The sequence below is a fragment of the Camelina sativa genome, chromosome 4 (genome assembly GCF_030686135.1).
Source record: "Camelina sativa cultivar CO46 ecotype springtype chromosome 4, ASM3068613v1".
Classification (NCBI taxonomy): domain Eukaryota; kingdom Viridiplantae; phylum Streptophyta; class Magnoliopsida; order Brassicales; family Brassicaceae; genus Camelina; species Camelina sativa.
This window is the reverse complement of record NC_141883.1, coordinates 4020116-4035641: the sequence shown is the minus strand read 5'-3', so window position 1 is coordinate 4035641 and position 15526 is coordinate 4020116. Positions and strand designations below refer to the sequence as shown.

Below are 15526 nucleotides of genomic sequence, written 5' to 3'. Positions count from 1 at the left end.
AAGAGTTGATTTTTAGTTTTACTTACCATTTCCTCAAAACAATGGTCAAGCACGATCCGTGAATATTTAGGGGCTGTTATTAGAGAGGTGATTTCTAAATCCATATAAAATTGTAAATTCTAGAAATCAAAACACATGGATTTTGAAATAACATGTTTTATTCTTTGATTTGAATCCTTCTATTTTACACTTTCAAATCCATTTAAAACATAATGTGGATTTTGAAATCCAAAAATAACTCATTAAATAAATAATATGAGATTTTAAAAAGTATTTGTAAATTATAGAACCAATAAAAGTATGCATTCGTTTTGTTATGTAAGAGTAAGACTTGTAGTTTTCGAAATTCTTCCATTTTAATTCCACTTGATTATTGTATTCTAGTTTAGTCAAGCACGAAGTCAAGCATTTAAATATAAAAAATGAAAGCTACTAAAATGTTTTGCAGAATAAAGTTTAGGAAAAAGAGGTCTCGAATGTGGGTGTTTTATGAGAAACAGAGTAACCCAATGTTTGAAGCGCCACGTAATATGCGGCGAAGAGGATTTCATGTCTTCTCTTTGTCCCTTTCTGTTTGGATTTGAGAATCTCTTTGACTCTTTCAAATGCTCATTTCTGAATTCTAATAGTAGTTTCTAAATACAATTAGAGAGATAACACATTGATAAGTTTTCGATATAAAATATACTAGTAGCTCTGGTTATTAAAAATAAAAATAAGAACAGGTCTATACAAATACAACAACAAATTAATGTATCATGCAAATGTGCAATAATATACTTTAAAATTATAGATGTAATAGTATTTAGGCATTTAGCCATAATTTTTGTTTTTGATCTTCAATTATACAGTAATACATGTTATAGTCAATATCTTGCATGACGATATAAGTTTTTGACATTTACAGATTTATATGAAACTTTAACCCCCTATAACAAAACGAATATCTGGTTTTTATTAACATATTGGTTATAGTACAACTATATTATTTCCTTGAACTACTAATAATTAAAGGGTATAAAGTCGGTCGATATCTCAAAGTTTTATGTAAGTATTGTATTGTCTTACCTTAAACGTTAAGATCTTTTGTTTCACATGATGTACGGTTAGTAATATGTTTTTTTTTTGTTTTTTTGGTTTTATTTGTCCATATAAAAAATCTTGATGTATAACAAATATGAATACTATTTGATTCATTTTCTTTTTTGAATTTTGGTGAATCTTAACCTTTTTTCTTTCTATTTGATAACTGTTAAGAAAATAATGAACATAGTGCTTATAAGACACTTATAAAATAACTAGATTAGGACTTGCAGCACACTCTTGGAAAAATTATTTATAACTAAAACATTTAAAATATAAATTGTATTTGCTAGTTAAATATGCTAAAATTATATAATAATTGTTAATTTTATGGTTTAAATTTTAAACCAAATAATACTGTAATATAATTTATTTTTTACATAATATTTATTAATCAATTTAATTAGATATGTCTATTCTCGGATACCGATAGTGTTAACAAAATAATGAAATGACATTTTACCCGTTTAACACCAAATTAATGATATTTTAAATTTATATAAATAACGACAAAACTCGTCCCGCTATATAACTCTGTCCCGAGATATTTTAATTTTCACTATATAATCTTAATCTTTAATATATATTGTTTTATATTATATATATTAGATTGAGTTGATATGTTATTTATTAAGGTTGCCATTTATATTTTATAAGATTGTCGCTTCTTATAAAGTTTTAATATTTATAATACTTGGAATTCTTAAAATGGTCGAGTATTTCTCATATTTGAAGCTTCGTAAAATTTTAAATATATTATTAATATTTTAAAGGTATTCTAACTTTTTTTTAAAGTTGAAATATTTATAATATTTAAACTTCTTATAAAGTTTAAATATTTATAATAGTTGAAACTTCATAAACGTTTAAATATTATTAATATTTTTAACATTATATAAAATATAAATATTTATAATATTTAACTTTTTAAAAGTTTAAAATATTTATAGTATTTAACATTTCCAAAATCTTTAAAATAAAAAACCGGAATAAACCAAATAATTTTTTTTTTTTAAGTTTGAATGTCTGATAAATCAAGTTTTATACTCAATTGTATTATGAATCATTTTGGTCTCTTTCATATTATGACTCTAAACTATTGCCCAATTTTTTAGGCGATGAGAGATATTATACCCGTATTTTTTTATTCATTTATTGAGTAATATATATCCATTTTTAAAAATTTGTATTACATCATATGCAGTAAAAAATCACAATTTTTATTGATTAAATGCATTATAGAATAATTCAAGATAAATAAAAATGAAAGAGAATCATATATTTATGTTTGAATGAGGTAGAAAATTTTCCTTATTTTTTTTAAATCTTACCTATAATTAATTTTGAAATTTTTGGTAACTAATATTAAAGTCAATGCATTGAATGTAAAAGCTTTGCAAAAAGTAGTATTTTTGAGCAAAAACTGTTGCAAAAATACTAGTATAGATTTAAATATGGATAGTTTTCTATATTGAATTAAATGTTATTTAGGATTTGTGATTAATGCTCCACAATAATAGCTATGGAAGTTACTAATTGTCGCGAACACTGATTTGTTTTTACTTTCATAAAATATTTATATTCTATTTTTGTTTCACTTTTATTATACATAATTGTGGTCTGGTCGATTATGTTTGGATCCAAGATTATTTTTTCTGATCCGATTTGTAAAAAACGATCCGAATTTAGAAAACATGGGTCACATACGGATCCACCCGTTTTAATGTATAAAATTATGTGAATGTCCCTCTACTATTGTATGCTTTATAATTTATTCAAGGACAATGGTCTGATTGGTAACGTAGTCAAAACTGTACAGAAAAGCTGTAAGCTGAAGTTGTAAGCTTTGACGAAATAGTGCAAAGTTGTAAGAAAGAGTTGTACATGAAAGCTGTACAAAAAAGCTGAGAATAATGCTTTTAATAAAGATTTTGGTTAAGTTTTTGTGATTGGTAAAAATTCAAAGTTGTATAACTTGTGATACTTTGTTTGTCTTACCAATCACTGCCAATATTTGTCCTAATCGAATGTTTCATTTTTGCCTTGAAAAAGTGATTCTCTTTTAATAGTATAGATAAACATGATGAACCTCATCAAATTATACATATTACAAAATTATGTTAAAAAAAAATAGTAACTCTAAATATAATGTATACATTAAAATTTTTACAATTTATTTTTGGTTTGTTTAAAATTAAATATATATGGATTAAATGTTAGTTTTTAATTTTATGCTAACAAATTGACTCGAATGAGCCAATTCTGAAAAATATTATCTAAATAAGTAATGTAGTGCAATTAGGTAGGAACAAGTCATGCTAATTTATCTTTTTTTAACATTTGCTTGTTTGGAAATGAAAGATACTGATTTTATCCAAATATGTTGAAATTGTTAGGTTACTCATTTGTGCCAACTCAAGCATGCACTTTATAACCCAGTGTTCAGACGATTGTGTTCGTCTTTGTATGTCATTGTTGATGTGTCATCATCAGATGATTAACAAAATGTGCTTACAAACTTGTTGGATCTAAAATATTAGATTACATCATTTGTTGTTTTTTTACAATCGATTACATAATTTGTTTACAAACCATTAATGTTTATTGATTTTTGTATCTATCTTAATAATATATTTTTTTTATTTTTCAAATGATCGTATAAGTAAACACATTATTTATTTTAGCTATACACTAAACAATTTTGTTGACATAATATACATTACTAGATTAGTACTCGTGTTAGAGCACATGTTGAAATTTATTTTATTTCTTTTGCAATTTTAATATAAAATATAATTTATGTGATTGTTTAAAAATGTTTTTTGGACAATATGTGGTTGTATATAACCATATTTGTACTCGTATACGGTTAAAATCTAGTGATTAAAATCAATCCGTGCTCTAGCACTTTGGTGACTGAAAATTTCTAAATGATTTTTCAATCCCTTTTTGTGAAAACTTTCTTAAATTTCGTAACATCCTCCTTATTCACTTTTTTTACCCTGTAAAAAAGAAGTATAATCGGAAATCACTCTTAATCCGCGGAAGAGTGATTAAGTTTTGATATTTTGTTAACTATATATGGTTAGTTAAATATTTTTTTTGAGATTTGATGATATTCTTTCGAATATTTTTTTAAGAGGATCTTAAATAGAGATTTAATTAATGGTTACAACCCATATAACCTATAATCTATCAAATATCAAATAATTAATTTTATAATCCATATATTATATAGTCGACAAGAAAAAGTTTGTGTACTTCCGTTTTATTATATAGGATATTTATTTTAGATATATACACTAAACAATTTTGCTGACATAAAATCTTGACTACAAAATCGGTATACATGAGTTTTGAAAAACAAATTATTACATCGGCAAATATATGTTGTGTCGATATGGGTCATATATCTAATTGTATGGTGTAAAACTGTAAATAATTCGTTACCATATGTCGAGTGGAATTTTTTACAAACAACTCTACAGCTTTTTGGCTTTTGCGATCAATAGATATCTTGGATCAGCAGTTAAATCGGTAAACTACTATGTACTGATAAATGGTGTTCCTTGTGGCAATATTCGACCATAACGGGGAATTTGTCAGGGTGACCCTCTATCATCATACCTATTTATATTCTGCTTTGATATTTTGAGCCATTTGATAACTTCAAGTGCAAAGGATGGAGATATTAAAGGAATCAAGATAGGAAATGGAGTACCAAGAATCACTCATTTACAATTTGCTGATGATTCACTATTCTTTTATCAAACCAATAGACGGAACTGTCAAGCTCTAAAGGATGCTTTTGATGTATATGAATATTACTCAGGTCAGCAAATAAACCCATCAAAATCAGTCATCACTTTTGGATCTCGAGTATACGGTGTAACTCAGGACAGAACTAAAGGCGATACTAAGTATACCAATCATGGTGGAGGAGGTAAATACTTAGGTATTCCTGAACAGTTTGAGAGAAAAAAGAAAGAGATGTTCACTTATATTATAGACCGGGTGAGAAAGAAAACGTCTCATTGGAGTACCAAAACGCTATCCCCCGCAGGGAAAGAAATAATGATGAAATCAGTTGCAGTCTTTATGTCTGCATATGCTATGTCGTGTTTTCAATTACCAAAAGGGGCCACTTCAGACATAGAAACTTTACTAATGAATTTCTGGTGGGAACGTAATGCTAATCAGCGAAGTCTTCCTTGGATATCATGGAACAGACTAAAATACTCAAAAAAAGAAGGTGGACTAGGATTCATGGATCTTGAAAAGTTCAATGATGCTCTGTTGGCCAAACAAGCGTCGAGACTACTAAAATTTCCTAATTCTCTCTTTGCAAGAGTCATGAAAGCACGTTATTATCGAGGTGACCAGCTTTTGGATGCAAAAGAACGGAAAAATCAATCTTATGGATGGTCTTCTTTACTACATGGACCTGACTTGATAAAGAAAGGCACTCGATTCTTGACTGGATATGGTAAATCGATTCGTCTGGGTATTGATAATGTCTTGGAGGGTATGCCACCCCGACAGATAAGAACGATTGATCAAACTGCAACCTGACATTAGATGTGTTGATAAAAGAGACGGGAACTTATCGTACTTGGGATACGCAACAACTAGACACCATTGTGAATCCAAATGATTGTGAAGCTATCAAAAAGTGTACTTATCTCAAGTAGAAACAGAGGACAGATTAATCTAGAACTATACACTCTCTGGCGAATATACAGTAAAATCAGGTTATTGGTTTCTTACTCATAACCCTTTTGATCCAAATCCTGCACCAGACATTCCTCATGGTTTGATTGAACTAAATAACAAGATTTGGAAACTACAAATATTACCAAAAATCAAACACTTTTTATGGAGGGTCCTCTCTAAAGCTTTACCAACAACAACCCAATTACGTACTAGAGGTATGTGCATTCCTCCTATCTGTCCAAGATTTAATCAAGAGGATGAATCAATTCTCCATGCCTTGTTCACATGTCCTTTTGCAAGAATGGTTTGGAGTATGTCGGGCATATCATCACAATACACCAATCAACTGCACACGGATGTGGAATCTTCTATTCAAACTATTCTTAATATACAGACACATGACAACAACACACATGACTCTCTTTTGCCTTTCTGGATATTGTGGTGAATATGGAAAACTAGAAATTTTCTAGTCTTTGAAGGAATTCGGAAAGGACCTACAGTAACGGTCTTAAAAGCTCATGATGAAACAAGAGACTGGATTAATAACCCTTTACTCTTTGGAAGTCCCAATCACAACAATTTGATGCCAAACATACATTCCTGGTCACCTCCTAATTTCCCTATGATAAAATGTAATTTTGATGCAGCTTTTAATGTTCATAGTAATGCCACAATGGGCGGTTGGATAATCAGAAACTATAAGGGGTTTCCTCTGGTTTGGGGTGCATCAAAACTACTACCTTCGGATTCAGCCTTAGAAGCAGAAGCAAAAGCTCTTTTACTGGCCCTCTAACACGTTTGGATTCGAGGTTATACTTCGACAATTTTTGAAGGAGATTGTGAGACCCTTGTAAAACTTGTCAATAGACAAAAGGAAAATGTTTCGCTTTCAAACTTGCTAAGAGACATACAGTTTTGGAGATCGAAATATCGGTTTTGTGATTGTACTTTTATAAAGAGATCATGTAATTCAGTTGCTCATTCTCTAGCAAAATTTGGTTGTCTTGATTACTATGTTGATTCTGTAACAAAGCTTATTTGACTATTGCAACAACTTTGTAATGACTCAGTTTAAATCAATATATTTTCTTTGGGAAAAAAGAAAAAAAATGCTTCTGATATTGGTGGTTTTGTCAACAGCATAATCACTTTCTGAAAACTTTGTTAATTAAATTGTTCTGCAACTTCTGCTGGATTAAAGATTCAAATCGGGCTATTTTGATAAATAATATAAAAAGACAACTATGGGCTTTTACATATAAAAAGCCCAAGTCCTAGTTTGTTACCGATACATATAAATCAGACAACAAAGAAAACTTGAACAACAAGAAATAACAGAACACTGATAGATAGCCCTAACAAATGGTCAAGGTATTAAGCTAGTTAACAAGTTTGAAAGAATCTTTAATCTTCTTCTCAGAAAAACTCATCTTCTTTTCAAATCTCTGGAGATAGCTTTAATGGTGGAAGGTGTAGTCCTGCAACATCCTCCTATGAGTTTAGCTCCAAGGTCACGCCATTTCGTTGCAAACATCTCAAATTCATCATCACCAAAGCATTGTGATGGCTGCCAAATTCACACAAAATCAGCACAGAACAATCAGATTTATATAGATCATACTAAAGCCTTAAACTTTTAATAGAATCAGATGGACTGCTCAGACGCGCTTTGACCCTTTTGACTGAAATCATCACTGTAGTAAGCATTTCCATGGCTGCTGCTGTGATTAACTCATACTGATGTATTCTACGGATACATTTAGTTTTGAAATTAGATACAAATAAGTGAGAAAACAACATACCAGCCATTGTTTGGCTTTTCCATCCCAAACCTCTCCACTATTCGGGTAGACAACGATAGCCTTGTTGGTCAGCTGCAAAGAAAGAAAGTGACAGATAAAGTAAGACTCTCAATGTTATTCTGAGATACAATTTCAACAAGTTTCAACTACTAGTACTACTTGCCTTGGCGAATTTGGAAATAAGACTTTCGACGAATTGAGGAGGCGCACAGTTAATGCCAACAGCATAGATATTGTTGCTTTTGTTAAGAGGTTCGAGGCATTCCTCAAAGCTCTCACCTGATGGAGCTTTCTCACCATCTACAGATGTGAAGCAGATCCATGCTGGGATTTCCACATTCTCTTCCTCCAGAAGCTCAACGCACGCCTGAGAATTTGAAGAGAGACTTGCAAATATTAAAGAGAGAGAGAGAGACTGATAACAACATTTTTGTAAGAAACAATATTTTCAGTGGACAAAAAGCAAACCTGAGCCTCGAGTTTATTCGGTATGGTTTCAAAGGCAAGAAGATCAGGACCAGCTTCCACTAAAACTTGAAGTCTTCTCCTATGGAAGTCTTTTAGTTTATCCAAATTCACATTCTCACCATAGTTTCCACTGCAAGAAGAACAATGAACAAACATCAACTAACTATTACGATTCAAATCATCTATAACGTAACTCCTCAAAACCTAAATCACAATCTATTCATAAAAATAGTACCTGTACTCAGAGCCATCAGCAAGATAAGCTCCATAGCTTCCAATAGAAGCAGCAACAAGAGCTCTGTTGTAGCTATGTCCTGTAATTTTGCTCACTTTGTCCCAGAATTTATCACGAGCTTCGACAGCTAATTCTACGCTCTTTTGTAGCAAAGACTCGCTCTCTTCCGTCGATAAACCTCTCGAAACAAACCCCGGGATAGTAGCCTGTAAAAAAAAAAAAACCGGTAAGCCAAATATGAAAACTTTCAAAGCGAAGTCAGACTATATAACTAATTAAAAATCCTAACTTTTATAATCTTTATAACAGCAAAAAAATATAACTTCAGTCTTATAGAAAAGTCTTCTGACTCTACAAATCTTGAACTTACAAAATGGGATCTTTAAAGATTGGTAAAAGAAAGTTAGATTGTTAAACAAGAAAGAGAATGAACAAATTAAATATAAATATTTTTGGTTGCTTCTCATTACCTGATAAGATGAAGTAACCACAATGTCTGCACCAGCTTCCAAGTATTCCATGTGAACCTATATTCAAAATTATTACCAAACTCTATCCATTATTATCCAAATCTTCAGACCCCAGAAACTAAAAATTTCGATATCTAAGGGGAAAAAAAACAGAGATCTGCGTTTACACTAGTAATCATTTGAACCCAATATCTCAAATTTCAATTTTAACAATAAGAGAAAATGAGATAAAAATTCAAGCTTTGTAATCTTAATAGCAAACCCTAAAGACCACAACTTTCAAAATTAGGGGTGAAATCAAAACGAGAAAAAAAAAATCGAAAATTTTCACAAACCCTTTTGATGAGTTCAGGATTCTTGATGAGAGAAACAGCACTCCACAAAGGGTCATTAATAGCGGCGCCGTGAATCTCAAGCTGGGTAGCGAAACCACCGTCGACCACCGCACAACCACCGCATTGCTTAATCAAATCTTCCAACAATGCAGATTTTTTCTCCAAACCCATTTTTCAAAAAAAGACTCAAAAACCTTTCGAAAGAAATGATTCAGACAAAACCTTCTCCCGATAAAATTTTGAATCTTTTTTCTTGTCGGAAAAAAACAACGCCGCGTTTGTGTTTTTTTTTATCCCTATCAAAACCACAACGGATGCTTCATGTTTCGCTCTACTCTTATATGTTTGGATAATGGGCTTGGCCTTGGCCCGCTACAGGTAATAAAACTATATTTATTTTTCTTCAGAATATAATCTTTTTGTGTTGACGCGTTTCTCTAATCTGTAATAATAATTATTATTATTCCTAATTTCAACCTTTGCCGACGGAAAAAATTAATTAATTCCTTTATTGTCCACCGTCAAACAAATACAGAAATTCCTGTATTTTTTCTATCGAAAACACATTAAACATGCGTACATCAACTTAATTTTCATCATTTTACCTACTAAATTTAATTATCTAACTCACATTTAGTTACTAAAAGAAAAGTATAGATACAAACTTTTAGTAAGTAAAAGAAAAGATAAACAAAATAAAATAGCTTAAAACTGTACAAAATATCTTTACGAGAAAATAATATCAGAAAATTGAAATTATAGTTTTTTCTTCCTTTATTGTTAAAATTTAAAGTTTCATTATAAATAGCATTTTGATGATTATTAATTTATCAAAGCGGTATACCCTTACCAATGAAACCCATACGTTTCTTGGCTCACGCTTTAATTATGTATTGCTTTTTTAGAGTTTCGATTTTTCACAATTCGTTATCTAATTAAGTTCATTAACGTAAAAATAATAACATTTTTTTTGGTATTAATGTTAAAGTCGAGTTTTGATAGAGATTACAATGAACACAAGTAGTAGAGAAAAAACAAAAATCTACAGAATAAACAGATAACAACAATAAAGAAAAATGTTAATCTAATCGGAAATAAAAGAAGTGAAAAAATATCGATTCTGAGATGCCAAATTTGGGAATTTGTATGATTTCCACAGCTCATAGGAAAATAATAACATTTTGTTTTTTCTATTAGATAAAGAGGGACTCGAGAAACGACTCAAACGAGTATTAAATCTCATGAAATGGAATTTATTATGTTTGTTTACATATATGTTCATACGTGGCATTACAAAATATGAAAAGGATCTAAACATTCATTTGTATCGACCAAGATTAGTTAGCAGGTGTGGCAAAGATGTAGCCGTAAATGCAGGCATGAAAGAAAACAATTGTATTTTAAAAAAAGAATATGAAGTAGAATTTAATAGAGACCGATAACATTAACATGTGCAGAAAAGTTGGTCTTAGTTGTTGTCAAAGCTACTACATACGTTTAGTCATGTGAAAGGTATATCTTAAAGCCATAGCCAAACTATCAAAGTTCATTCTTAAAGTATTTGTAAGAGAATTGATTTAGTTACAAATTTATAAAACACCAATCGAATAGAATGTTTTCACATTCTCCTTTTATTTTTAAACATTTTTTACAATATAGTTTTTATAAGAATTGCGACTTCGCCGACTTGTTTATATTTTTCTCAAAAAGTTTAATTTTTATATGTGATTCTTCTCGTCTTTTTATAAAAATAAATCTAGAGAGCCTAACCTAATTTTCATTTCTCTGTTCGATCTTTGAATGTTGAAATTGAACTATAAGTCTCCGGCATGGTATTGTTTGGTGGGTCAACGATGCACGTTTCTTGTGCCTTGACTTTGAAGCAAAGCATATGTGGTACTGGTATGTGGAATGGTTTTCACCGCTGTTGTTGGCCCAACATTTTAAAAATCAAACCATATTTTTATCTGAATCTTTTAATATTGTCAATTACATTTTTGACGAATCCTGACACATTTTTGAATTGGTAGTAAAACATTGAGACATTGTACACAAGTAGCTTAACGTTTGTTCAACCATTCTTAAAATATGATTACAAGTTAGCATCATCGTAGACTCAACGGCGGTAAAAAGGGTTTGGTCGTTCGTTGTGGTCGTTGCGGTTACAACGTACAACATATGCAATTACCTTCGACATGAATTAATCTGAAATACTATAGAATATATTTTAGTCATCTTTCTCGACAACTTATCAGTATCTGGCAATTGCGTAAGAAATAATTATTCATTTTCCTGAAATCTAAAGGGAATCATAAATATTATTCACATGGTTTTGGTAACATAAAACGGTATAATCTTTTTAGCTAGTAAAGAGAAAACGCTAAGCGATACTAGAACAGTTAAATCGATACAAATGACCAATAATAAGTTGTGGCTGTAGTCTGTAGAACACTAGAACTTGGACTGTTATGTAAATTATTATTAAACTTGCTATTGAAAAGTTTTTAACAAAAAAAAAACTTGCTATTGAAAAGTTTATAGTAGACTAGTCACAACTCACAACATTAACATCCTAAACTAGACAATGTGTATGTAAATGTTAGCCTTATACTATATTGGCACTGGACTATTGTATAGCTCACTAGCCCAATAAAGAAAACTAATTTGTAATTTAGCGCATTGGGCTTACAGTAACATACAAAACCTATTGTTCTTCTTGCATCTCAGAACAGATCGTTTATTTTTTCTTTAGCATCTTGGATGATTTTGTTTTGGAATAATATTTTTTAAATATATAATGGACGTGATTACCGAATGATCCATCCAGAACTAACTAATGTATGTAGCTGATTGTTGGATGTAATAACAATTTTTTTTTTAATTTTAAATTATTTAGACTTTAGTCGAAATCACTAACTTCCACGACTTAATAAAAATTTCTATCGAATGATAATGACAACCACAAATAGCCACTTAAATTATACAAATAATCAAAATTATACATCGACTTCGAGCAGGTAAAATCTCAAATTCATTTTATCTTTCTGTCATCATCTGAAGAATTCATTTTAATTCTTGAAAAAATCAAGAAAAGAAATGATAATATGCACGTTCAGTATATATCCATAAAACGAAACTAATAAAATCCAAATGGAGCTACAGTCTTAAATTGAGAGATAGCTTGACACAAACAAAAGAACTGAATTGACTAAAAACAGTTCAAATTAATAATCTTTATATTAAAGATGGAAGGAGTTTGAAAATTTTGGCAAGACTTGTAATATACGCAATGGTTTGCTTTTAAGAAAACAAGATAATAACAAAAATGTTATATTTGACATGATAAAAGAACCAACGCAATTAGAGTGGTGATCATTGGTGCTACTGTTACCATCAACCAAACCCATTAACCTCTCTATTGTTCACATATACTTTTTGGACCATATGCACTTGTTTTCTTATGTCGAACCTTTTAAGAAAACTTTAGTGATATAATTCAAAAGAGGATAAGCCTAAACCCCTAACACAAAAGGCTTTACATTTCACTTAGATAACCACTTCAATGTAGCAGAAAACAATAAAGTAGGTTTTCACATATATATCAATAACTCTCAATAGGCAAAACTTACAAAGATCGAGAGAGCTTACGAAATAGATTACATCTTAAGGCTTTTCAAAGACAATTTGCCTCCAGAAACACCACCTGAGATTACAATTTCGTTCTCACCCTCTATCTTATCCACAACATCAAAAAAACCATTATGTCAACAAATCTTTCTTTAGTAACACCAACACACAAAACTGCATCTGCTTCTATCTGTAAGGGGTTTTTTGCTTCCCCTGAGATTAACAGCCTCTGCTATACTGTAATAACTTACGACAAAACCGAGTAACAAAGAGCATTTTTACTTTGCTCCTATAGCTAATAGTAACACCTAGCTGCAAAACTTATGGGCACGCGATATTAAGAGGGGTGGAGGTAGTTGTTGCAATGTGATCAACGAAGGTAAACTTGTCAATGGTGGTACCAAGAAGACCAAGATCGATGTCCACGTCTGAGAAATCATAGTCTGGAAGCTCGCTTGGACCATCACACTCAAGACCAATGATGTCCAGATCATCTATCCCGCAGTAATCATCCAACAGTTGGTTGTTCTCTTCTGTCAAGAAGAAATCAAGCTCACACGCATCTGGGATCAATGACTCATCAATGAAGCAACCCATTTCAGGAATCTGCAGATCCGCGAAATCAAAACCAAAACTCGCTTTCTTCGATTCACCAGCTTCTGGATCGATGGTCGAATCAAGTAGCTTCTTGTCAAGATTATTGCTTGACACAGCTTCAACATTAGACCCTGTGGCTGAGATCAGAGAACCAGACATATTCGAATCCGACAGAGCATTCTCAGACACATTATTAGAGGAAGCAGCAGAAGTGGCTGCAGCCAAAGCATCAAACTCTAGCTTCTTAGCAGCATAAGCACTGGCTGCTTGTTCAAGCGTCTCGTAAGTACCCAACCAAGTTCTTGTTTTGGTGAATGGATGTCTAATCTCAGCAGCCCATTTACCCCATTTCCTCTGCCTAACACCAACAGGCTTCGAGACACTAGTGGGTTTGCTGCTTAAAACCTTTTTGCTACAAGCTGAGGTTTTGGTTTTGGTTTTGGCGACACCATTATTATTATTATTAGTACTCTCCTGACAAAACGAGTTTTGAGATTCAGCTTGAGTAGCAGCGGCTTGAGCGAAAGGAAGGTCAATCTCACAGACGTAACGTTTCCTTCTCTGAGCTCTTTCGTCTTCTTCGCTTGATGAGTAGTCAGTAGCGTAAGGATCGTTCACAACGAAACGTATTTTTCTCATCGTCTTCAAATCTTCAGATAAACCAGGGAGGTGATTTAGCTGCAAAGACTTCTTCTTCATGGGTTTTTTGTAGGGTTTATTGGTTGGAACAGAAGAGCGTTTCTTTCGTTCAGCCATTTTATCAAACACTTGGTGTGCGAAAATTCAAACCAAAACCCCTTTCAAAAACCCTAAACAAATTCTCCCTCAAAATCTCAAGAACAAGAACAAGAAACGTCCTTCAAAATTGTTTACTCCAGAACAAGTCCTGATTCAATAACCAGAAGAAGAAAATTAACAAACCAACCCACTTAAAGCAGAGCAACTATGAAAATCATATAAAGAAGCAAACTTTAGCAAACCCAGTTACCTTTTAGGCCTTAAACGCATGGAAATCGATCACTAGGAGAGCCGGTGGAAACAGCTTGATGAATAAGAGAAACACTCAAAAACAGAGCATACAGTGATTAAAGAAGACGAAGAAGAAAGAACAGTAGAAGAGGAGAAACAAAGACAGAGAAGAGTAGTCGGAGCTCCGGCAACTTCAAAAGAACCTTCACTCTCTCTCTCCTCTCAGCTCTTTGAGCTTCCCCAAAAGTGAAAAAGAAAAGTGAGAAGAGAAGATAGATAGAAGATTCAAAAGAAGAAGAAGAAGAAGAAGAAGATAAAGTAAGAATCAAAACGAATCGGAAACAGATGATAAATCTATGGCCTAGATTTTTTCTGGCCTTTCTCTCTCTCTCTCTCTATTACCAAAGACAAAACTTTTAATTTATGTCGGAAATAAATTAAAAATGTAACTCATGAGAAATTTAAGAAAACGATGAATTTAATAAATAAACAGACGTTAAATTTTTTCTTTTTCTATTTTAACGATTTGTTCAAACACAGATCTCAACAACTTTACTCGAGAAAAATTTCATAAAAGCATTAAACGTAAAAAAAAAAAAACGTATATGAAAATTAAATTCTTTGTTTTGTATTTTTGTTCTTCTTTTAATTCAACGGCGGAAGACGATGACTGTTTTTTTATGTGTTCAGATTGGTGTAACTGTTTTTACAATACGGTAACAAAACATACTATTTTGGAATTATATTATGGACAGATGGTAAATAAAATGATTTTGTATCCCAAAAAAATATATATACTTTTAATAATACATGACAATTACTTGTCACTGCTACTGCACTGTGGATCTTTGGCTATGTGAAGTAGAGAAATATTATTAAAATACAAATAATAAACCATTTGTTTTTAGTTTAACAACAAAAATAGAGAGTGACTACCGACCGGCAAGTAATTTACTCCCTGTTTTAAATATGGTTAGACGCTACTCGGGCAATTGGGATAGATCTAGACGATAGATCTAATGTTTAGCGAGAAAATTGAAAATTAAATGGAATTAATCAAGAATTAGTTTTAGAGTTACTTTATTAAATTAATTATAAAATATGAATATATAGTATTAAATATATGTATAATTTTGTATATTAAAAAAATATATCAAACAAAATATAAAACTGTAGTATTGTCTTTAAATTATGGTAAACACATAAAACGTAATTTTAAAAGAA

General features: G+C 31.2%; 3 protein-coding genes across 4 annotated transcripts; 1 reads left to right on the top strand and 2 right to left on the bottom strand.

The window, feature by feature from the left end:
* Positions 1 to 4642: 4642 nt before the first annotated feature.
* On the top strand, positions 4643 to 6592 carry LOC147945325 (uncharacterized). Its single transcript, XM_087509200.1, has 4 exons — positions 4643 to 4690; positions 4765 to 5608; positions 5826 to 6011; positions 6447 to 6592. The coding sequence occupies exons 1-4, from the start codon at positions 4643 to 4645 to the stop codon at positions 6590 to 6592; spliced, it is 1224 nt and encodes a 407-aa protein (XP_087365326.1).
* Positions 6593 to 6994: 402 nt separating this feature from the next.
* Positions 6995 to 9909, bottom strand: LOC104779789 (homocysteine S-methyltransferase 1). Of its 2 annotated transcripts, XM_087509863.1 has the most exons (8): positions 9378 to 9909; positions 9110 to 9294; positions 8775 to 8831; positions 8305 to 8510; positions 8070 to 8199; positions 7765 to 7968; positions 7602 to 7673; positions 6995 to 7366 (listed from the first exon to the last, which is right to left on the bottom strand). In XM_087509863.1, the coding sequence occupies exons 2-8, from the start codon at positions 9278 to 9280 to the stop codon at positions 7226 to 7228; spliced, it is 981 nt and encodes a 326-aa protein (XP_087365989.1). In that variant the 5' UTR covers positions 9281 to 9294; positions 9378 to 9909; the 3' UTR covers positions 6995 to 7225. The 2 variants fall into 2 exon arrangements, with proteins under 2 accessions (XP_087365989.1, XP_010502476.1); XM_010504174.2 differs by having other exon boundaries at positions 9110 to 9906.
* Positions 9910 to 12630: 2721 nt separating this feature from the next.
* Positions 12631 to 14909, bottom strand: LOC104779788 (ethylene-responsive transcription factor ERF119). The gene is made up of 2 exons (XM_010504173.3): positions 14322 to 14909; positions 12631 to 14219 (listed from the first exon to the last, which is right to left on the bottom strand). Exon 2 carries the CDS (start codon positions 14087 to 14089, stop codon positions 13058 to 13060), a length of 1032 nt encoding a protein of 343 aa, XP_010502475.2. The 5' UTR covers positions 14090 to 14219; positions 14322 to 14909; the 3' UTR covers positions 12631 to 13057.
* Positions 14910 to 15526: the final 617 nt, after the last annotated feature.

What these genes read in the sequence shown, in the direction of transcription:
- LOC104779788 (XM_010504173.3), bottom strand. Translation starts at nt 14,089, where the DNA reads ATGGCTGAACGAAAGAAACGCTCTTCTGTTCCAACCAATAAACCCTAC.
- LOC147945325 (XM_087509200.1), top strand. Translation starts at nt 4,643, where the DNA reads ATGGTGTTCCTTGTGGCAATATTCGACCATAACGGGGAATTTGTCAGG. An exon ending in TATTGATAATGTCTTGGAGG is followed by an intron (nt 5,609 to 5,825) that starts GTATGCCACCCC and finishes GCGAATATACAG; the next exon opens with TAAAATCAGGTTATTGGTTT. An exon ending in AACCCAATTACGTACTAGAG is followed by an intron (nt 6,012 to 6,446) that starts GTATGTGCATTC and finishes ATTTTGATGCAG; the next exon opens with CTTTTAATGTTCATAGTAAT.
- LOC104779789 (XM_087509863.1), bottom strand. Translation starts at nt 9,280, where the DNA reads ATGGGTTTGGAGAAAAAATCTGCATTGTTGGAAGATTTGATTAAGCAA. An exon ending in GCTGATGGCTCTGAGTACAG is followed by an intron (nt 8,200 to 8,304) that starts GTACTATTTTTA and finishes TTCTTCTTGCAG; the next exon opens with TGGAAACTATGGTGAGAATG. An exon ending in GAAAAGCCAAACAATGGCTG is followed by an intron (nt 7,367 to 7,601) that starts GTATGTTGTTTT and finishes TGAATTTGGCAG; the next exon opens with CCATCACAATGCTTTGGTGA.